General features: G+C 40.9%; 1 protein-coding gene across 4 annotated transcripts in view; it reads right to left on the reverse strand.

Annotated features, from left to right (window-relative positions):
• DCAF5 (DDB1 and CUL4 associated factor 5) overlaps positions 1 to 23,324 on the reverse strand; it is a 108,980-nt gene that overhangs the window by 12,889 nt on the left and 72,767 nt on the right. For all 4 annotated transcript variants that reach the window (XM_025391604.1, XM_025391603.1, XM_025391605.1 and 1 more), the window contains exon 7: positions 15,500 to 15,566. In XM_025391604.1, coding sequence (XP_025247389.1) covers positions 15,500 to 15,566 — 67 coding nt within the window. The remainder of the gene's footprint in view (positions 1 to 15,499; positions 15,567 to 23,324) is intronic.

Raw genomic sequence — 23,324 nt, forward strand, 5'->3', positions numbered from 1 at the left:
ATAATAGAGAGAATACTTCCCCCCCACCCCGCCAATAGCAGGGAGAACTAAGGATACAGAAAGAAAGAAGATTTGGATCACTTTCATAATAAGCAGGGTCCAAGTGCTGAAAATTAGAATTAGAGAGTGGACCTTAAAGATACCATGTATAGATTAAAGTCAAGAGGACATCGATAGAAGCTGCATTTTAAGGACCATCCTGTAGGCTTCCTTCTTCAGTGAATGAGAAAAGTGCCAGAGGCCTGGAACTTATAACACAGATAAACATGTTATCATTTATGAACTTGGGATAAATTCAAAGGTTCCACTGCACTGATAATGGTATCATACCCATCCAGAACACATGCACATAAATTCTGATCAAGTTCCTTCTGAGCAATGAGACAACTCAGTACACACAGAAAAACATGTGCCCTTGGCTAACTGGCAAAATGTGATGCATCCAGACACAAACAAATGAGTGTTCATTCATCTACTCAAGAAATCACCTCTTAGTCCCTACCAGGAGCATGGCTCCACTAGGCCACAAAGTATCATTAGACAGTCTGTGCTCCAAGTGCCTCCCTCCACTCCCAACTCCTTATACAAATACTCATTCCAAATATTTCTCAATGTCTGTGTTTAGAGGGAAAAAGACTACAACAATATCCCTTCCCCAAAAATAATATGGCTCTAGGGGTACTTTCTGCTTTTGGTCCTCTAACACAACTCTCCTTTTTCTCATGGAAGAGATACCTCCTTATTGCCATGTATGTATCTTTTTTATGACAGCAAAAGGTTCCAGACTGCACCCATCTGCTCACTCAGCCAGCTTTAGGTGCTCAATCTATTTGGTGGGTGACAAAACTTTTCTCCATATTTGACATTAATAATATTTGAATTGTCCAGAATGGAAAATATATTTATCATATTCATATCTCAGCCCAACATCAAGTTTGCTAATAAACCATAAAAAAAGAAAGGGACTAGGACACAGGATTAGCGTATTTTTCATGGAGAAAGAGGATGAGGAAAAGTTAGGCACTGACGTACACTGCCATTGTGGGAACCTCTAGGCAGTCTGAGTGCACTGGGTTCCTAAGGTGGGATGAAAGGGAAGCTGGGCCTAGTCAAAATGAAAACAAACTAGAGAGAATTAGGGAAGAGGGATAAATAGGAATCTAAAGAACCCCAAAATAGTTGTCTTGACAGAGATCCTACCATCCCCCAAAAGTTCCTTTGGGTCTATTTCTTCTAGATAAGGTTAATTATGACAAGTAGTGTTTCTGCTCATGGGTCTCCTCTGAATTTTACTTTTTTAACATCCTACTTCTACCTCTACTCCCACTAGGGTGGTTAGCAAAGAAACTTTGATTTAAATCTAGCAACAGTCTCTTGTTTAATCCTACTGCCTCATAAAAAGGGGGGATGGGCTGGGCACGGTGGCTCAAGCCTGTAATCCCAGCACTTTGGGAGGCTGAGACGGGCGGATCATGAGGTCAGGAGATCGAGACCATCCTGGCTAACACGGTGAAACCCTGTCTCTACTGAAAAAGACAAAAAAACTAGCTGGGCGAGGTGGCGGGTGCCTGTAGTCCCAGCTACTCGGGAGGCTGAGGCAAGAGAATGGCGTAAACTCGGGACGCAGAGCTTGCAGTGAGCTGAGATCCAGCCACTGTACTCCAGCCCAGGCGACAGAGCAAGACTCTGTCTCAAAAAAAAAAAAAAAGGGGGGGGGAGGGATGTAGGGGGATTTAAGTGACTTATCCCAAGTCACAAAGCTAGAAAATGGCAGAGCCGAGATTTCAACCAAAGTCTGGCTACAGTGCCTAATATGCTTTCCACCATATCAGCTGCCTTTGGAAGATGGAAAAGTTTGAACAGGAATGGAGTCAGAAGCTTACATTCAGAAGATTTAGATTACTAAATCTTTCTGGCAGTTATTAGACAGGTGGTTTTCTTCTGAAGTCCTAAATTAAAAGAAGGGGCACTGTATTCAATGGTATCCCAAGCACAAGCTCTATAGCATTACCATAAGCCATTTCATCACGTCACTGACACTGAGTACACGATGAGAGTAGAACTGGATCTGTCTTACTTACTCTTGCGTACCTAGAACCTGTGCAATGTCCAAAGTCCACCAGGTGCATAAATACTTGCTGAATGAATAGTGTTTGAAAAGAGAGCAATTTTAGAGTAAGTATGTCAAAAGAGGGCAGATGGAAGGTCTCATAAAGAATCAGCTATCATAGAACTAAAGTGCATCAACCAAAACAATCTTTCTGACTTGGAACACAATTAAAGTAACTTTCAGATCTAAAGAATAGTTGAAGGGTATCAATGTCTGAAAATTCAGACCATGGAAAAACTGTTTCTATTGCACTTTCAGGCAATATGACCTCTTTTTTTTTTTTTTTTGAGATGGAGTCTCGCTCTGTTGCCCAGGCTGGAGTGCAGTGGCTCGATCAGGGCTCACTGCAACCTCCACCTCCCAGGTTCAAGCAATTCTCTGCCTCAGCCTCCTGAGTAGCGGGGATTACAGGTGCCCACCACCATGCCTGGCTAATTTTTGTATTTTCAGTAGAGACGGGGTTTCACCATCTTGGCCAGGCTGGCCTTGAACTCCTGACCTCGTGATCCACCCGCCTCGGCCTCCCAAAGTGCTGGGATTACAGGCGTGAGCCACCACGCCCAGCCCTGATTTCTCTTCTTGGTAGCAATTTTAACACAAGGTCTTTTTTTTCCTTCTTTCCACCCACGCTGGTACCTAGGAAATCTGAAAAAAAAAGAGGAAATCAATAAACCCAGAGACTGATGGTGAAAACAGGTACAGGCAGAATTATAGTGGCCATTTGTTTAAGGTAACCAAGACTGTGTACAATCATAGCAATAAATGGCTTCAGAGAGGTTTTTCAATAGTTTCTTTCCTGGTTCCCAGGTTTGAGATGATTGAATACAACTGCTACTGAACAGTTTACATACAATAATTTTTTGAGATTCATCCTAGAAATCTGTATAAGCCAGATAGCTTCTCCTTTAATCTGAAATAGCTAAAGTCAAAATGCCAATATCAGAAAGAGTCTAGGGTCTCCTTTCCTCTGTCATCTAACCAGACTGTGCTGGTCGATAGTAGGATCAAATGGGAAGGAGTTAGGAAGGGCATATTTTAATCCAAGAACTATATAACCCATATAATCTCCCTTCAGGGTCATCTCTTAAGACTGTGGGTAAGGGCCCAGGTAAGGATCAACCTCACCCCCTTGGTTGTTGAACTGTCCTGACTGAATCGCTAATAATGGGTACCAATAAATAAAATACCACATACCCAGGAAAAAGAATCTGCCTCATTCCTGAGCTTCCATTTGTTTATAAAATTCTGTATAAACCAATAGTCATTTCTCTGGGCTATCTGCTTTGGTAGGCTTAGCCAAATGTGCTGACACTTTTTTTTTTTTTTTTTTTTTTTGAGATGGACTCTTGCTCTGTTGCCCAGGCTGGAGTGCAGTGGCACAATCTTGGCTCTCTGCAACCTCCACCTCCTGGGTTCAAGCAATTCTCCTGCCTCAGCCTCCTGAATAGCTAGGATTACAGGCGCATGCCACCACACTCAGCTAATTTTTTTGTATTTTTGGTAGAGATGCGGTTTCACCATGTTGGTCAGGCTGGTCTCCAACTCCTGACCTCATAATCTGTCCACCTTGGCCTCCCAAAGTGCTGGGATTACAGGCATGAGCCACCGCGCCCAACCAGCTGATACCCCTTTTTAAGTTTAGTTCCTAAGCTGAGGCCAAAGTCCCCATATATTAATCTTTCTTTGATTTAGAAGAGGTGGTAGGGGGGTGGGGAAGACTATAACCATATCTATTGCAAGATCTCAGAAAGGAAAATTAGAACAAGGTATCTCACAGAATTTCAGTATCAGTGATCCACTTACTACCTTAGGAGACCCCAGGATCCCAGGGGAAAACAACTTGCTCAAAATTCAGATAAAGATCTTTCTAAATGCCAAGGCCAAATGTCTCCTTAGAGAAAACCAAGGGAAATGTGTATGTCCTAATTTCCCTCCCTTCTCTACTTATGGCCCACTTTCATCACATTCAGCCAGGGGTTTACTGCCTCAGGCCTTTGAAGAGTCAGTATACTATTCCCATTTCTAGCCAATTTCAGTTGCTTTTGTTTAGTGTCAAGTTCATTTGCTTCATGAAGTCCTCCAAGAATGAGTATGTTTTTGACTCAAACGCTGAAAGCAATGTGGTCAAGATTTCTTGATGTCTTGGTCTAATAGCAACTTATCAATCATGGCACTTTGGGCTATAAAAGACACCACTTAAGTACTCTGTACTGAAATCAATCCCAAATGCAACCTGGACAAAACACCAGGATTAATTTTCTTGCCAGAGTCCTTGGACTTTTTGCCCTTTCCTTGCAACCCCATTATGGTCATGTACTGCATAATGATGTTTCAGTCAATGACAGTGGTCCCATAAGATTATAATACTGTATATTGGCCAGAAGCAGTGGCTCACGCCTGTAATCCCAGCACTTTCGGAGGCCAAAGTGGGCATATCACTTCAGAGGCCAGGAGTTTTTGACCAGCCTGGTCAACATGGCAAAACCCTGTCTTTACTAAACATACAAAAATTAGCCAGGTGTGGTGGTGCACGTCTGTAATCCCAGCTACTCGGGAGGCTGAAGCATGAGAATCGCTTGAATCCGGAAGTTGGAGGTTGCAGTGAGCTTAGATCACACCACTGTACGCCTAGGTGACAAAGCAAGACTGTCTCAAACACACACACACACACACACACACACACACACACACAAGACCACAGAAACAACAAAAATCCAAAAAACAACCTTGTATCTTCACTGTATCTTTTCTATGTTTAGTTATGTTTAGATACACAAACACTTACCATTGTGTCCAATTGCCTACAGTATTCAGTATAGTCACATGCTATACAGGTTTGTAGCCTAGAAGCAATAGGCTATACCACACAGCCTAGGTGTGTATATGCTTTACCATCTAGATTTGTGTAAATACACCCTATGAATTTTGCACAACAAATCACCTAATGACACATTTCTCAGAATGCATCCTCATTGTTAAGTGCCTAATGACTATAATAGGTGGAACAAATACCTTTGTAAGAGTGGGAAGAAATTAAGTGTGCAGGCAATAGTGAGGAACTTAGAACAGGGGCCAAAAGACTGGAAGGGGCTGACAGAAAACAAAAACTTATGACAGCAGGAGATAAAGCTTGCATTTGTAAACAATAGAGCAATGACCTTCATGAAGAAGTAAAGAACCTTGGTCTTCTGACATTTAGATGTTGATATATACAAGATAGTAAGAATAGAGCAAGGTATGTAAGAAGGAGATGTGATAAATGATTGCTAAATGGAAATTAGTGAAGAACACTGTTAAAAGTGCTATTAAAAAAACTCTATCATCCAGTGGCTCATGCCTCTAATCCCAATACTTTGGGAGGCCACGGCAGGCGGATCATGAGGTCAAGAGATCAAGACCATCCTGGCCAATATGGTGAAACCCCATCTCTATGTTAATAACAATACAAAAATTAGTGGGGTGTGGTGGCGCATGCCTGTAGTTCCAGCTATGTGGGAGGCTGAGGCAGGAGAATCACTTGAACCCGGGAGGCAGAGGTTGCAGTGAGCCGAGATTGTGCCACTGCACTCCAGCCTGGCAACAGAGGGAGACTCCGTCTCAAAAAACAAACAAACAAACAACAACTCTATCATCAGGCTAAAAAGACAGATTATGGTATAGGAAATGCTTTCAGTACTTCATGAAGAACCTTATCTGGCAGCTCTAGGCTGGGGTTATCAAACCATCCTGAACAACATACTGATAAGGCAAGACTGTGAACAGATACCTAAAAGGGTAGTAGTACTTTGTAGGGAGAAGTTGAAAACCAGATAACAGTAGTTATTCAAATGATAAAATGGACATCAAATCTCTGTTGATTACCTAGTCCTTCCCTGAGCAATATGAATGATTTGGACTTGGGAAAATTTAGTATATGACAGCATATGCTATTCACCAAAAAATCCAATGGTTAATTCAGTCTTCATCTGAACTCTTCTTATTTGATTTATCAGCAACATTCAACCTAGTTAGTTGCTTCTTCACCTGATTTCCTAGGATCACCCTCTCTTGGTTTTCCTTCTACCTCAATTGGTCACTCCTTCTTGATCTCCTTTTTGGATACTCTCCTTGATTCCTTTTTGTTTTCTTGCTATGCTGCCCAGGCTGGAGTGCAGTGGCTACTCACAGTTGGAATCACAGCACATTACAGCCCTGAACTAATAGGTTCAAGTGATCCTCCCACCTCAGTCTCTTAAGTAGCTGGACTACAGGTGCATGCCACCATACCCAGCTTCCTCCCCTTGACTTCTAAAGATTGGAATATCTTAAGGGCTCAATCCTGACTAACTATACACACTTATTTGGTAAGCTCACCCAGTCTTATGGCTTTATACTATCTACATGCTATCCAAACTTAAAATTGTTATTTCTAGTCCAGACCTTTCTCTTGAACTCTAGACCTTCAAACCATTCAACATTTCTACCTGGATGTTTAAGAAACATCTTGAACTACCTGCACTGCCCTCTTCCCTGATCTTTGAGAAAATCCTGATGGTTTTACCTTCAAAATATATCTAGAATCCAACCTCTATTACCCTGGTTCAAGCCATCATCACCATTCACCTGTATCAAATGAGACCCCTACTAGTTCTCATTTCTATTCTTGGCAGCCCCATTCCTACCATCTATCCTCAACTCAGCAGCCAGAGTGATCCTTTTAAAACAAGTCAGATCATACCATTCCTCTGCTCGAAATCCTCTAATGTCACCCCATTTCCTCAGTAAGAGCTTACATGATTGCACACCCGCCTTGCTTCACCCATCACTGACTTCATCTCCCACTATTATCCCCATCCCCCACTCTGCCTTAACACCTTGACTTCCTTGCTGTTTATCAAATACACTAGGTATACTCTTACTTCAGGACCTTCATGCTGGCTCTCCCTGAAATGCTCTTCTACCAAATTTCTGCATGGCCAGCTCCTTAAGCACTTTGAGGCTTTTACTCAGATATGAACTTCTCAATAAGGCCTATACTAAATATTCTGTATACAACCACAACACCGCGGGCCCCCAATACCACCCCAGGCCGCCCAATACCACTTCCTATCTTCCTTACTCTGTTCTACTTTTTCTATAGCACTTCTAACCTTTTAAACATACTACATAATTTACTATGTTTATTGTTCACTGTTTCCCCTGCTAGAACATAAGCTCCACGATAGCAGGGCTTCTGTCTCCACTGTATCCCTAGTCTCTAGAACTGTGCCTAGCACAGAGTAAGGTTTTTAATAAATATATGACGAAATGAAAAGATGTGAGTGTATTAGATGGTGGAACACAAGCATGTAGGAAAAAAAAAATCTCCACATATGGGTTCCATCACCCAATAAGTGTTTCTTTTTTTCCAATCTTCCTGCAGCCGATTTCATATCTTTTTTTTTTTTTTTTTTTTTTTTGAGACAGGGTCTCATTTTGTTCCCCAGGCTGGAGTGCAGTGGCATGATTTTGGCTCACAGTAATCCCACCTCCCAGGCTCAAGCAATCTTCCTACCTCAGCCTCCCTAGTAGCTGGGACTATAGGGACATGGCGCCACGCCTGGCTAATGTTTTGTATTTTTTGTAGAGATGGGGTTTCGCCATGTTGCTCAGGCTGGTCTCAAACTCTCGGGCTCAAACAATCCTCCTGCCTTGGCCCCCCGAAATGTTGGGATTACAGGTGTGAGCCACCTAATCCAGCACAGATATTCTTTTTTTTCTTTTTTTTTTTAAGATGGAGTCTCACCAGGCTGGAGTGCAGTGGTGCGATCTCGGCTCACTGCAACCTCTGCCTACCGGGGGTTCAAGCGATTCTCCTGCCTCAGCCTCCCAAGTAGCTGGGACTACTGGCATGCACCACCATGCCCAGCTAATTTTTGTATTTTTAGTAGAGATGGGGTTTCACCATGTTGGCCAGCATGGTCTCAATCTCTCAACCTCGTGATCCGCCCGCCTTGGCCTCCCAAAGTGCTGGGATTACAGGCATGGAGCCACTGCGCCTGGCCCAGATATTTTTACAGCATTTTTACTATAATGTAGTAAGTAGGAGCAGAGAAATAAAGGGGCTGAAATCCTACCTATCCTTCAGGGTCCTCTGAAATGCTAACTGCATGAAAACTTTACCAGTCTCCCCAAGTCTCTTCAAGACCTCCTTCATTACCTTTTTTATAGGGCTCAGAAGCCACTTTTACATTGAGTGTATGTGTCTGTGTGTGTGCTCATGCACATCCTTTTTGTCGTCTCTGTTATACTGGAAGCTCTTTGAAGGCAAAAAAATGTTCATTTTTCAGTGGCCCATAGAGCTTTACATGATGTCTTATCTAAGGATACTCAGTAAGTGAACAAATTGAAATTAAAGCCCTCATCATCCTCTCTGCAATAAAGCTTGAAGCTTAAAGCTATCTGCAAAAAAGGGGTTTGGTAAGCAGATTTAAGACAATCTGTTTCATTCTTGACTCCACTGGCAGAATTAAGAGTTTACTGCAAGGGCCAGACATGGTAGCTCATGCCTGTAATCCCAACACTTTGGGAGGCCAAGACAGGTGGATCACCCGAGGTCGGGAGTTCGAGATCAGCCTCACCAACATGGAGAAACCCCGTCTCTATTAAAAATACAAAATTAGCTGGGTGTGGTGGCACATGCCTGTAAACCCAGCTATTCAGGAGGCTAAGGCAGGAGAATCGCTTGAACCCCGGAGGCAGAGGTTGCAGTGAGCCGAGATCATGCCATTGCACTCCAGCCTGGGCAACAAGAACGAAACTCTATCTCAAAAAAAAAAAAAAAAAAAAAAAAGTTTACGGCAAGACAAGAGACTACTTCTTTTCCTGGTACATCGAGAAAAGGTAACCAAGCCTCTTAGCATTTCAAAAAGGCCCAAGTTAACAGCTGCAGGGTCTTCTAGTCTCAAACCATAAAGAGAAGGACAATCAAGGATACTGACAATACAGACAGAGCAGTGACTGCCTCCTGGAGACCACATAACCACTTAAGAGATGAGAAAAGCCAGATGGGGATAGCCAATGCTGTCAGTACAGCTCAAAGAGCTCCACAGGCATCAATGCTTAGTTGCACAAAAAAGTCAGTTATGCTGAGTTCTTCTTTCATCATATGTGCCTCACATGTGTTTATAACCAACTACTTGCAACCAGTTAAAAACAGCTGTTTTTTCCAATTACATGGGAGGAAAAAGCAGATACCTAGGCCTAAGTCACTGAGAGTAAATACATGTCTAGAAAAAGAGGACAGAGCACACAAACATATGCAGGCTCATAAAAATGCATTTACAGCTGTTTCCAGCCTACTTCATCAGCCTACTGCCAGTGGGGGCGGTTGCAGTGACTTGGCAGTAAAAATACATGTCTTTCCCTTCCATTCAGGGAAAAATTTGTCACATAAGATAACCTTCTTGAACTACTGATGAGTCAAGGGCAGCCTTCATGCAAGAACAACTCAGTCAGCCATTCCAGGAGGGCAGCAAGGAAGGACAATGTCTTGATCTCTAAGGAGTTATTAAAAGGTGAGAGTGTAGACACAGAGTCTCATTCTTTCATTCTGTTGTTGAAGTGTGCAGCCTCAAACTCCTGGGCTCAAGCAATACTCCTGCCTCAGCCTCCTGAGCAACTGGGACTACAGGCATATGCCACCATGCCCAGTTTTCTTTCTTTCTTTCTTTTTATTATTAGAAACGCAGTCTTGCTGTGTTGCTCAGGCTGGTCTCAAACTCATGGGCTCAACTAATCTTCCTGCCTCAGCCTCCCAAAGTGCCAGGATTACAGGTACAAGCCATTGTGCCCAGTAGCAGTTAGTTTTAAAAAAAAATTTTGTGAAGACAGGGTTCCACTATGTTGCTCAGGATGGTCTCAAAATCCTGAGGCATCAAGCGATCCTCCCACCTCAGCCTCCCAAAGTGCTGGGATTACAGGCATGTGCCACTGTGCCCAGCCGAGAAGGTTTTCTTAGTGAGGAATAACAGTCATTCAGTAGCTACTAAGTACTCTCACAATACTCCTAAGAAAGTACTATTATTGGTGGTGGTGTTAAAATCCTTATTTCACAGGAGTTTGGTAAGATTAGGAAATTTTTCCAAAGCCCCCAGTTGGAAGATAAATGGATCAGGAATTTAAAGCCAGTCCTAACAACTCTATCACATTATGCTTCTTTCCATAAATAAGAAGGTCTTAAGAGTAACAGGTAGCTCAAGAAAAGCAACTTGACCTGTGAAAACCCTAAAGCCCTTTCTAACAAGAATTCAGGGAAAGAGAAGGGAAAGGCAAAATAAATATTTTTAAGAGACACCTACCAACCTTCCCCCCACATTGCCAAATCCATTACTTCCATACTTAACTTACTAGGGAAAAAATGCTTTGGAAATGATGGATCTACACTGATCTTACTATACATAGCAGTAACAATGTCTTATATTTGAATATGCATTGTTTTCAGAAAGCTTCCAAGATTATTAAATCATCACACAATATAAGGCAGGGGAGGGAGACATTTTATATAAGAAACTTAGGCTCAGACAAATACTATTATGTAACTTGCTAAAAATCAGTCATGTAGTTAGTGGTAGTTAAGTTCAAGTTAGAGGACTTGAATTCAGGTATGATTTTAAGTCTAATGCTCCTTTCAATATGTAACACTGGCTCTATATGTAACTGCTAGTCTATTTATTTTATTTTCAGAATTGCCACATAAAAACAGGTGTCCTTCCTACCTACTTTAGAGGTCACAGACATATTCCAATGGACTTTTTCTTTGCCACAGCAAAGTTCCCAGTTCTAGTTCTATTCCTTCCTCTAATTCTTATTTTTATTTTTATTTTTTGAGCTGGAGTCTCTTCTGTCACCCAGGCTGGAGTGCAGTGGTGCGATCTCGGCTCATTGCAACCTCTCCCTCCCGGGTTCAAGCGATTCTCCTGCCACAGCCTCCCAAGTAGCTGGGATGATGGGTGTGCACCACTATGCCCGGCTAATTTTTGAATTTTTAGTAAAGACAGTGTTTCACTATGTCGGCCAGGTTGGTCTCAAACTCCTGACCTCAAGTGATCCGCCCCCCTCAGCCTCCCAAAGTGCCAGGATTATAGGCATGAGCCACTGCACCTGGCCCCTTCCTCTAATTTTTAAAGGGATTTTTAGAATGAGTTATTTAAAATCAACTAAAAAATTGGACCTGATCTTCCCTGGTAGCAAGTTTTATAGTAGATATAAGTCTTATATACTGAAATGATCTCCTCAGCCCACTAGGAAGTCCCGTAGGAAAGACCTATATAGTACTGTTTATACTGCAAATAAATTTAATCTCTTTGGAGTTTGTATAGCAAAAAAACAAAGACTGATTAACAGTCTTCCTGAGCAGGAGCGTGCAGAAGAAAAAGATGGCCTTGACTTTGGCTAACACTCAGGACTGCTCTCCATCTCGTTCTCTCAGCACTTGGCACGCACATGAAACACACAGCAGGCATCAAATAAATGCTGACTGCTTGTCATCTAGAGTCTAGTTCTGATTATGTCATTAGGTATACAATGGCAAGTCAGCTTTCCCTTACTAGCCTGTCTTAGAATCATATATCCAATAGGTGAGAGAAAGAGGGAAGGAGAGAGAAAATGAATGAATGAATGAATGTGTACACACTTATCGTTGGCCCATGATTATTTAAGTCAAAAATACATTAGATTGGATTAAGAGTTTCTGACAAGATTTTCCTCATCTAAGCATTCAAAGTTAGAACTCAAGGGATGCATCCAGCCCACAGATACCTTGTTAGGCTTACTGAACTTTGCTAAATATTTTTTATAGCTATGCATTAATTGCCAACATTTAAAAATTGAGGCATTACATATAAAAATGAGAGGTACCAATATTCCTGAAGCCAGGTTGAAGAGTACGGGTGAAAACAGGAGAAGTTAAAACCATGTATAAAGCATGGGTAAAACTCTTCCCTTGAGTCCACATGGCCAGGAAACCATCCTTTCCCCACATAAGCAGAAGTCTGGGGGTTGCCAACTGACACTGACCCAAAGGAGGTTTTAGACTGGGGATACAAGGTACAGTTGGGGGGTAGGATTAAACAAAAGTCTTCATATAGATCTGTAAGACCCACAGCCTTATTTCCCTATTTGGCTCTTAGAGCCATAGTTTAATTACCAGGCAAATACTCTCTAGGTAGGAGAATGAAGATTCCTCTCTTGGGAAACTGACTGATTTCAATAGTAGAAAGTCAACACAGAATGTCTAATATTGAAAATCCAAAAATATAAGCATGTTATAGGCAAAGGTAGAGAAAGGGACTGCTGTGCTTTTAAAAAATAAGCTTTATAATATTTGATTTAAAAATTATATAGCTCTATTACTTTGATAAAAAAAGTATTTAATTACAAAAATAGTGGAGGTAATAAAAAAGAACAAGAAGGAAGAATAGAAAGAAAAAGAGAAGATCCATGAATACGAAAAAATAAAAGAGACCAGGCACAGTGATGCGCACCTGTAGTCCCAGATACTTGGGAGGCTTAGGCAGGAGGATTGCTTCAGCCCAGGAGCTCAAGGCTGTATGTAGTATGCTATGATTGTGCCTGTGAATAGCCACTGCACTCCAGCCTGGGCAACATAGTGAGACCCTGACTTTTTTCTTTTTTAAAGAGAGAGAAAAGAAAAAAAAATGTGGGTGGGATCTGTCAGAATAGTGGCAGAAGGGCTGAATCCCCAAATGAGTCAAGACATGCAAAAAATAATCTTAAAAGATACTTTAGATACATACAGAGCAAGATGATGATCAAAGGGACAGACTTGCTGTGATTGACGATGTGAGCTGAAGAGCGATACAGAGAAAACAAACCCTCAATTACAGTTAGTGAATCCAACAACAGGGATAGTCATAAGGTCTTGTCCTTGTGCACAAAGAAGCCCAAGTACCAAGTAAAGGATGGGGATGCAGAACCAACCACAGCCCATGTGGAAAGTATTAATAGATCATGGGTTCTGTGGCCTCTAAAAAAGCTTATGTGACACTGGGTGTACTTTCTGAAACACTGCATAGTGCACTTTAGAATAAAGCAGCCAAAGATTCTTATCTGGCCTGGTCAGACTAAATCTGCTAGATGTATTCCATTAATCCATAAACAGGGGTAGAACAAATTCAGGAGAGAAAATCAGTACAGCAGAGGAATTGACATAATTATTTTTAAAGGAACTACTAACTAAACTTAGGGGTACTATCTCTGGAGAACATCTAGGTGACATGAGAACTTCCTTATAAGAAGGGCAAGGGACACTAGGGATGCATGTGCACAGAGAAAAGTGAGAACATAGTGAGAAGGTGGCCAAGGAGAGAGACATCGAGAGAAATCAAACCTGCCAGCACCTTGATCGTGGACTTCTAGCCTGCAGAACTGTGAGAAAATAAATTTCTGTTAAGCCACCCAGTCTGTGATACTTTGTTACTGCAGCTCTGGCAGACTAGATGGTCCATATCCTAAATCAGTAAAGAAAGCAGCAGGGGGCCAGCCACAGTGGCTCATGCCTATACTTCCAGCACTTTGGGAGGCCAAGGTGGGATGATCACTTAAGCCCAGAGTTTGAGGCTACAGTGAACCAAGGTCATGCCACTCCACTCCAGCCTGGGCAAGAGAGTGAGACCCTATCTCTTACCAAAAAAAAAAAAAAAAAAAAGAAAGCAGCAGGGAGAAGAAGAAAACCTACGATACTATTGCTAATTCTTTCCTATTGTCTCTATTCAAACTTGAAAAAGATTCCAGAGAATAGTCCTGAGGAGAAGAAGGATTATCCACATTCTATTTTTAAAGTCATACTAACTTAATAATTAAAAGCTTTCCAAGATCAGGTAAAAGATACAATTAAACCCAAAGATTACTTCTCAACGAATCAAGCTAGGATTTACAGGGGTGAGAGACTTGTATCTACAACCACCTCAAGTGCTAGAACTTCACTTTTTGTTCAGGTAGACTACTGGCTGTTCCATTTGCTTGTGCTTCAAAGGTAAGCTATTTCACTCATGCTTTCTAAATTCTAGAAGGGGAAAAACCCTTTTGTAACTTCTTTAGTAACTAGACCGCAGCAAATGTTGAGTTATGCCAAAAGTGGGCCTCAACAGGTTTTGAAAGGCAGATATTTGGTAAGAATATTGTTAATTCAGCAACAGCCAAGAACTTCCCTAAACTCTGAGCACTACTATAGACATGCTTTGTGTAATATACTGGGCATAGTCCTCTAATTTTCCTAAAGGCCATTTTTCAGCTTAATGTCATGTATCACCTGGAACAGATGGCTATATTGAGCTGTTTGAGTATTAAAAACAGACATTTTTCTACCATTAGGTAACACTCATTGAGCACATGAAGACACTATTATCAAGAATGAAGATTAAGAAACAAACCATCCTAAGAAAAAAAAGGTAAAAAAAAGAAAAAAAAACAGTAAGTAAAAAGAACGAAGAGGTATGATCTACACTTTTGAAAGCTCAGATGGCTTAAATACAAATTTATGGAAAGCTGTAGGCTTTTTTCAGAATACAACTACAAAAAAATGTAGAAATATTTCTTTCTAATTTCTCTGACATCCTGGGTCAACAAAGCCCCAGGGAACATACCTGTCCATCAACAGAGAAAGCCTCCCTTTAGTTAACATGACCAGGGAGGACAAAGGAAAGAAAGAGCCTTACCAACTGTTTGTAGAGTAATAAGCAAGAATATGAAGATGGATAATACAAGCAAAGCACGTAAAAGCAAGACAAAAACATTCCAGGTGTGGGCTGGGCGTGGTGGCTCACGCCTGTAATTCCAACACTTTGGGAGGCTGAGGAGGGGAGATCATCTGAGGTCAGGAGTTCGAGACCAGCCTGGCCAACATGGTGAAACCCTGTTTCTACTAAAAATACAAAAAATTAGCCAGTGTGGTGGCGTGTGCCTGTAATCCCAGCTGCTCAGGAGGCCTGAGGCAGGAGAATCACTTGAATCTGGGAGGCAGAGGTTGCAGTGAGCCGAGATACCACCAATGCACTCTGGCTTGGGCAACAAGAGAGAAACTCCATCTCAAAAAAAAAAAAAAAAAAAATCCAGGTTTGAAATAGGAGGAGATTGGAAATAAAGGACATAAAGGAGATCTATGAAGTCTGAAGAAAGGTTCTTAGGAGGAAAAAAAAAATCTAAGCATCATTTATGTCAGATAAAGCTATGTCTGAGGGATATAGTTTAATCTGGTTTATAATTTTTATTTTTAAATTTCCTTTGGTCACAGCTTATGTCAGAAGAGAAGTGTTGTCCTCTACTGCTAAAGATCTGTCCCCTCAGGGCACAGCATATCAAAGGTCAACAGAGCCAGCAATAGCAGTATGTTCATGTGAAGGATATACTCACCTGCTTCTGGATCTGCAGGAATTCTCCACATGTACAGGTTGAAGTCATCAGAGCCTGAAAGGATATACTGTTGGAACAAAAAAATATATAGATAACATTATATAACATAGAATAAATACAATATATAATATAATAATAAACATATTAATTTTTTTTGAGATGGAGTCTTGCTCTGTTGTCCAGACTGGAATGCAGTGGTGCAATCTCGGCTCACTGCAACCTCTGACTCCTGGGCTCAAGTGATTCTCCTGCCTCAACTTCCCGAGTAGCTGGGACTACAGGTGCGTGCCACCACGCCCAGCTAATTTTTTGTATTTTTCAGTAAAGATGGGGTTTCACCATGTTGGCCAGGCTGGTCTCAAACTCCTGATCTCAGGTGATCCGCCCACCTTGGCCTCCCAAAGTGCTGGGATTACAGGTGTGAGTCACCACAATTGGCCTAAACATATTGATTTTTAATATATCTATCTGTACAGAGATTTCCTTTAAATAAACAACATAAATGGGCATATATTTATAGGGCACCACACAGTAAACACCCTCTTAAAAATACCTGCAAATCAAAAGGCATGTTAGCTAAACTCAGCAACAACAAAAAAATGACCTAATTCAAAAAGGTGCAAATTAGACAGTTCTCCAAAGAAATATACAAATGGCTAGTAAGTACATGAAAAGATGCTCAACATCACTAATAATTAGAAAAATGCAAATCAAAACCACAATGAAATACTATTTCACACCCATTAGGATGACTATTACCAAAAAAAAAAAAAAAAAGGCAAGTATTGGCAAGGATGTGGAGAAAGTGGGAACTCTTGTGCATTGCTGGTGGGAATGAGTAAGTGCAGCTACTGTAGAAAACAATATGGCAATTCCTCAACAAGTTAAATATAGAACTACCATATGATGCAGCAATTACAATCCTAGGTATATATCCAAGAATTGAAAGCCGGGACTCTAAGAGATATCTGTATACCCATTTTCATAGCAGCATTATTCATAATAGCTAAAAGGTGGAAACAACCCAAGGATCTACTGAGAGACGAATGGATAAACAAAATGTGGTAATACATACAATGGAATATTATTCAGCCTTTAAAAGGAAGGAAATTCTGACACATGCTACAACAGGGATAAACCATGACATTATACTAAATGAAATAAGGCAGAAACAAAAAGACAGATACTGTATGACTCCACTTATATGAGGCACTGAGAGTAGTAAAATTCACAGAAAGAGCAAGTGGTTGCCAGGGGCTGGGAGGAGGGAGAATAAAGAGTTATTGTTTGTTGGGGAGTTTCAGTCTGGGATGATGAAGAAGTTCTGAAGGTGGATAGTGGTGATGGCTGCACAGCAATGTGATTGTACTTAATGCCACTGAGCTGTGGATTTCTAATGGTAAATCTCATGTTATGTATATTTTACCACAATTTAAAAAAATTTTAATGCAGAATGTAAAAACTAGGAGCTTCCCAGAGATCTTTTACATAAGGCCAAGTATCCTGAACTTCTCTACTGCCAGCTGATACCTTTGAGCAGGAAGCCATCACCAACATAGCCATGAATTAGTGCCTGGGCATAAGTAGTGGTCTTTTATGTGGCAGCTCCAAACTGCTTGATCTCAAAAAGGACACTGTACCAGATCTACTCTAATGTGAACTCACAAAAGCATTCTCTAACATTGTCTAATAGCAACCAGAGAGTAATTCTGAGAGTTCATTTATTTCCAAAGATTAACATAAGTGTTTTACTTTAAGCTGAGGTCAGCATTACTTCTTCCTGTCTTTTGCCCCCATCTGCTCATTTCCCTGAAAAAGAAAGGTCTACTGTTTTCCTTTTGTGTGTGTGTGTATGTGACAGCGTCTTGCTGTGTTGCCCATGCTAGAGTGCAGTGGCATGATCATGGCTCACTGCAGTCTCCACTTCCTGGGCTCAAGTGATCCTCCCGCCTCAGCCTCCCCAGTAGATGGATAACAGGCACGCACCACGACACGTAGCCTATTTATTCATTTATTTATTTATGAGACAGGGTCTCGCTCTGTCACCCAGGCTGGAGTGCAGTGGCACAATCATTGCTCATTGCAGCCTCGACCTCCTAGGCTCAAATGATTGTCCTGTCTTAGCCTCCAGAGTAGCTGGGACTACAGGCAGGCACCACCACACCCAGCTAATATTTTGTGGAGACAGGGGTCTCACTTTCATTGCCCAGGCTGGTCTCAAACTTCTGGGCTCAAGTGATCCTCCTGCCTCAGCCTCCCAATGTGTCGGGATTATAGGCATAGGCTACAGTGCCTGGCCAGGTCTAGAGTTTTCTAAAGAAAATATCATACTTGAAAACGACATCAAACAATCCCCAAAAAGTGTAAGTCCAACATACACACAACCTCCTACCTAACATAAATTACTAAATACTGTGCAATCATTTAAAATCAATTTTCTAGCCTTCAAAACACTTGTAGGAACATGAGAAAAAAGGCAAAGACAGGTAGGCTTAAAGATGAAGAAAATGCTGTCTATAGGGATTAGGTAATAAGGGCACAGTGGAAAAAGCAGTAGGCTCAGTTTCTTTATCTGCAAAAGGAGAGAACTGGACTGGTGGCTCTGTGAGGCTCATTTAATTCTAAGATTCTATGATTACTCTGTGAAGGAATGTTGGAAGCTGGATTAGACCCAAAAAGTCCCTAAGCTGCTAGCCCAAGTGATTTCATAAGTCACTCCACAAACATGCTCAAGACAAGGAAACTCATAAGGCTCATCTTGTTAAACTTTAATTTAAAAGCTTCCTAAACAACAACAACAACGAAAAAACATGATTTAAAAAATGGGCCAAGGACTTGAATAGACATTTCTCCAAAGAAGTAGAACATGGCCATATACAAATGGCCAATAAGCACATGAAAAGATGTTCAACATCACCGATCATTAGGGAAATGCAAATCAAAACAATGAGATACCACCTCATATCCATTAGAATGGTTACTATCAAAAACAAAACAAAGACCCACAAAATAGTTCCCCCCAAAATCAAAGATAGAATTATCATATGATCCAGCAATTCCAATTCTGGGTATACATCCAAAAGTACTGAAAACAAGATTAGAGATACTTGCAACCTATGTTCATAGCAGCACTGTTTACAACGGCCAAGAGGTGGAATCATCCCCTATGTGTCCATCAACATCATTCAGCCTTAACAAGGAAGGATATTCAGACACATGCTACAACATGGATCAACTCTGAGGACATCACATCATGCTAACCGAAATAAGCCAGTCACAAAAAGACAAATACTATATGATCCTACCACAGTAGTCATGAAAATTCAGACACAAAGTAGAAAGGTGGTTGACAGGGCCTAGTGGGAGGGGAAATGGGGAGTTGATGTTTAGTGGGCACAGAGTTTCAGTTTGAGATGAAGAAGTTCTAGAGATGGATGGTGGTGATGGTTACACAACAATGTAAATGTATATATTTAATGTACACTTTTTTTTTTTGGAGACAGAGTTTCTGCCGCCCAGGCTGGAGTACAGTGGTGCAACCTCAGCTCACTGCAACCTTCACCTCCCGGATTCAAGCGATTCTCATGCCTCAGCCTCCCCAGCGGCTGGGACTACAGGCGGGCACCACCATTTCCTGTTACCTGTTACGTGTTTAAAAGAGGCTATGAACTTCATGTGGAATTCCTGCTACCCTGCCCCCCATACCACTGCAAACTAAACAAACAAAAAATAGTACTTAAAAAGATTGAGCCCAGTGGGCTTATCAGGGGTTTTACTATTTCATTGTGAAGCATCAGCGCTTTCCTAGTTGTTCAGCTATTCACCAGGACAAAGCCATGAGAAGGGAAAACGGGATTCCCAGACAGAATGCTGACTCAGAAGACTGCCTTAGAAGGAAGAAAACTCTCCCAGAGTTAAGGCCTGTTGGGTTTAATATGACAGCTCCTAAAATATGCAGAAAATGCATAAAATGTACAGGCTTCCTCTTAGGGATAAAGGCAACTCCTGACCTCTCTTCCTCTTGGAACTGTTCTTCCACCCACCACAAGAGAACAGCTCGGGATGATTTTTAAGGGGGCGCGTCTTGCCTCACTGCCATCTAGTGAGGGCATTTAAGTGTTCACACACTCTGGAATCACAAAACTGTCCTGCGGAATTCATTATGGCATTTCACAGTTGTCTGCTGGATGCCTTCTAGCATTAAAAGTTGGCTGCCTGGGTACTGCTGACTATAAGGACAGAAATAAAAGTGAGGTCATTCCTTTATTCATTAAACAAATATTTATTGAATGTCTAATACATGTTAGGCATTGTTCCAGGGAAGGGAAGGCAGAGTTGATCAAAAGAGACCCTGTTCCTGTCTCATGAAGCTTACATTCTATTGATGGGAGGGGGAAAATATTATAGACATATATAATACGGGGAGAGCAAAAAAAGTTAAACACAAAAAAACATATATAATGTATCCAGTGGTGACAAGTATTATAGAGAAAAATTAAACAGCAGGTTAGCGCATATAGGGGGTGCTGGGGGTTGGTGTGTTAGTTTCCGTTTTACAGAGGGTGGTCACAGAAGGCCTCTTTGATAAAATGGTATTTTGAATAGAGCCTTGAAGGAAATGAGGGAGCAAGTTATGTGGATATCTGGGAGAAGAGTATTCCAGGAGAGCGGACAGAGTTCTGGCTATTTTAAAATATAAGGTAGCCATTAAGAGCTCTTTTGTCTTTTTTTTTTTAAGTTTTGTGGAAATAAAGATTATTTCAAGTGAGCTGAGTACAGAGATACATTTACTATCATAAGAGCAGCTAGAAACATTCCTGTCTTCTAAAGCTATGTTGAAAGGGTCATCCCCTCCCGGACTCAGGCTGGCTAGGGCCACCGAGTGGGGCCTTGCTGATGGTTAGTGCTTAAAAGGACCACCAGGACACTGCAGGTCTAGGTGGGCCATCTTACAAATATTTGCTGAAGGATACAAGGAAATATAAGCAAGAAAACAAAGATCAAACAGTGCCCATGGCACTGCTTCACTACCAAAAGAAACAAACCCAAAGTACTTCATTATATTAAAACTTAAGAAACACAGTAATTATTTCAATTAACCAGAAAACTGGACTTCACCTCAGGAGGTGAAATTGGAGGCACAGGTTTTTCTCTCTGTCTTTTCTTTATCTTGATGATCTAATTTCAAACAGTACCTGCTCATTCTCACCCAGGAAATCTGGTGTTTGGGGTCTGAAGCTGACCTGGAGTAAAGTGCTTCTGGCCTAGATAACAGAAAGGCTCAGCAGCAGACACTTCTATATAAATAGGCAAGCTATAGAAACTTAATAGAAAAGTTGGTTACCCCAAATTCCTACGTTTCATATTTTTTATGACTTCACAACCAACGTTCATATTTCATACACTACTGTGAAAAAAACTAAAAATTACTATTCAACTTTGGAAAGGCAAAAACTAAATAAAGTGATAAGAAGTTTGTGGCCAAATGGGGACATGAATATGAAGAATTCATTGCCTTCTCTAAGTTATTTTTTTAACATCATTCTAAACATTGAGGGGGAAACCACAAATTAAAAACTCATTTCATGTTCTGCTTCTGTGCTTAAAAAAAAAAAAAAAAAAGGCAATAACAAATGTAAGAGGAAAAAATAAATAATAAGATTTAAAAGAATATAAGAGAAAATAAAAAACAAAAAAACGAAACTCACTTCACAGAGCCTTTTATCTTATATTCTATTGAGAAGAACAGGGCGGGGCTCCAAGAGGAAGAAAGAATGTTTTAGATACTTCATTATCTAGGCAATAAAGTCTCCATTTCCCAAAACACCCTGAGTTGAGGGGGAAGTAGGAGATCCACAGACTATAATTAGATCAGAGTGGAAGATATATTTAATTTTTGTTTGGTTTTGTGGGTAAGGCGGGAAATATCAATGCTAAAATGAACGTGAGTTGTTGTGTGGACACACATTATCCCTAATCCTTCCCAGCTGGCCACAAAGGTTAAAAGTTGGCCACATTCTGATTCACCTCACTTTTCATTCATTCTGTGGTCCAAGAGGGCAAGCTATTTACTGATCTGAATGTTTACTGATCTAGACATTTTAAGTAGGGTTAACCTGAGGCCAGTGCATGGTGGGGTTTCATCCAATCCACTGTCAGTATGGAGATACTAACTTGCTCAAGCATAGGAACAGATCAACAACCCCCTCTCAATAGATTTCAGGAAGGAACCACCATCACGACCACCACCAAGAACAACATTGAAAAAGATTACTGATTGGTATCTGTCACTGTCTCACTGACCCAAATGTCCTCTGTCAATCCATTGACCTTTATAGAAAATGTGTGTGTGTGTGTGTTTGTGTGTGTTTGTGGTGCATGCTTACACAGGATTTGATCTTCTCCAACATCTGTTGATGACGAAGGAAACATATCAATCAGTTACTATTCATTGAGTACTGATCAATTTACCCAGTTCTCTCCAAAGGCTCCTTCCATAGTAATTGATTAATTATTCTCCAGTAAATGGCATGCCTGTCTAATTAGCTGTATTGACTAGGACAGAAAAACCAGATGGCTCGCTAGCCTGGATCAGTAACATCACAGAAACTGCTATTTAAATTTAAATCAAACATAGTTCTTATTTTCCCCTGACCTTCTGTCAGAAGGGGAAAAACAATGTGATTGAAAACTCTGTGATATGCTCTCTAGATGACTATTTCCAGAAAAAGGTTTGCTAATTGGCATATAATATACCTTTGATCATACCATTTATAACCAGTGCTTGCCACAAATACAAAGCAATCAGAGCAAATTTTCTTTGGAAACGGGCAAAGCCATAGATTTATTTTATTTGTGGTAAGAGAAATTTCATTGCCTCCCAATAAAAGCATACAAATATGCATACCCATAAGCTTAACACTATTTTTGCATGTGAAGTTACATTATTCTTGCTGCTTTGAGCCATTTGCCATTTCAGCTCCATTAGGCTTCTGGAATCTTTCAGTTTATTAAAATAACCAACCTTTATGGGTTCTGTGTAGAAAAAATTCTATTAATAAAGGAATATTCCATAAAGGCAGCCAATAACAGTCAAATAATCAACAGAAAAGGAAAAAAATGCTGTAAATTACCAACAGGTGGTTATAACAAAGTGACCAGAAACATGAATCTTTATTTGGCCAACCATTTTGGAAACCTGAGCAAGATGAGGGGCCATTAACCATTAGCCCCCTTCCATGGGCTTCAGTTTTTGTATGTGAGGACTGGGGAGTGAGGAGATGGTAGCACTCACTTCAGTCCATATATGAGTATTTATACTCTTCATTCAAGAAAAGGTGTCCCAGCATTCTGAGGAAGTAACATTATTTCCTTTTTTCTCCAAAGCTTGAAGATACCTCAAAAAGAGGCAAAGCTCTTCTACTAAAAGTAAAATCTCTAAGGAGGATGAGACAGGTTATACTCTGTTCCTCTTCATTAACATCTACCAAGGATTTCCTAGTGGGGCCCAGACTCTTAGCCAGGAGCCATGCATTAAAGAACTGCCATGTCCTGTCACCAGATCACATCAATTCCACTTGTTCCTAAGAAGAATCCAGGTCACCTTGTGTTCCTGAACGATTATAAACCAGACCATACCTAGCAGGCCTCACATAGTCCAAAACCTTTTAAGCTTCTAAGTTCTAAAGTTGCATCAGTAAACGGACTAAAAGACAACATAACCCAAAGGTAAAATCTTAATCCAGGATTGATAATACCTGAGCCTCTAGGTTTCAAGAGTTCCATAAACACTTTATTATTATATGGAAAACAATGTAGATGTGTA

This window comes from Theropithecus gelada, chromosome 7b, assembly GCF_003255815.1.
Source record: "Theropithecus gelada isolate Dixy chromosome 7b, Tgel_1.0, whole genome shotgun sequence".
NCBI lineage: Eukaryota > Metazoa > Chordata > Mammalia > Primates > Cercopithecidae > Theropithecus > Theropithecus gelada.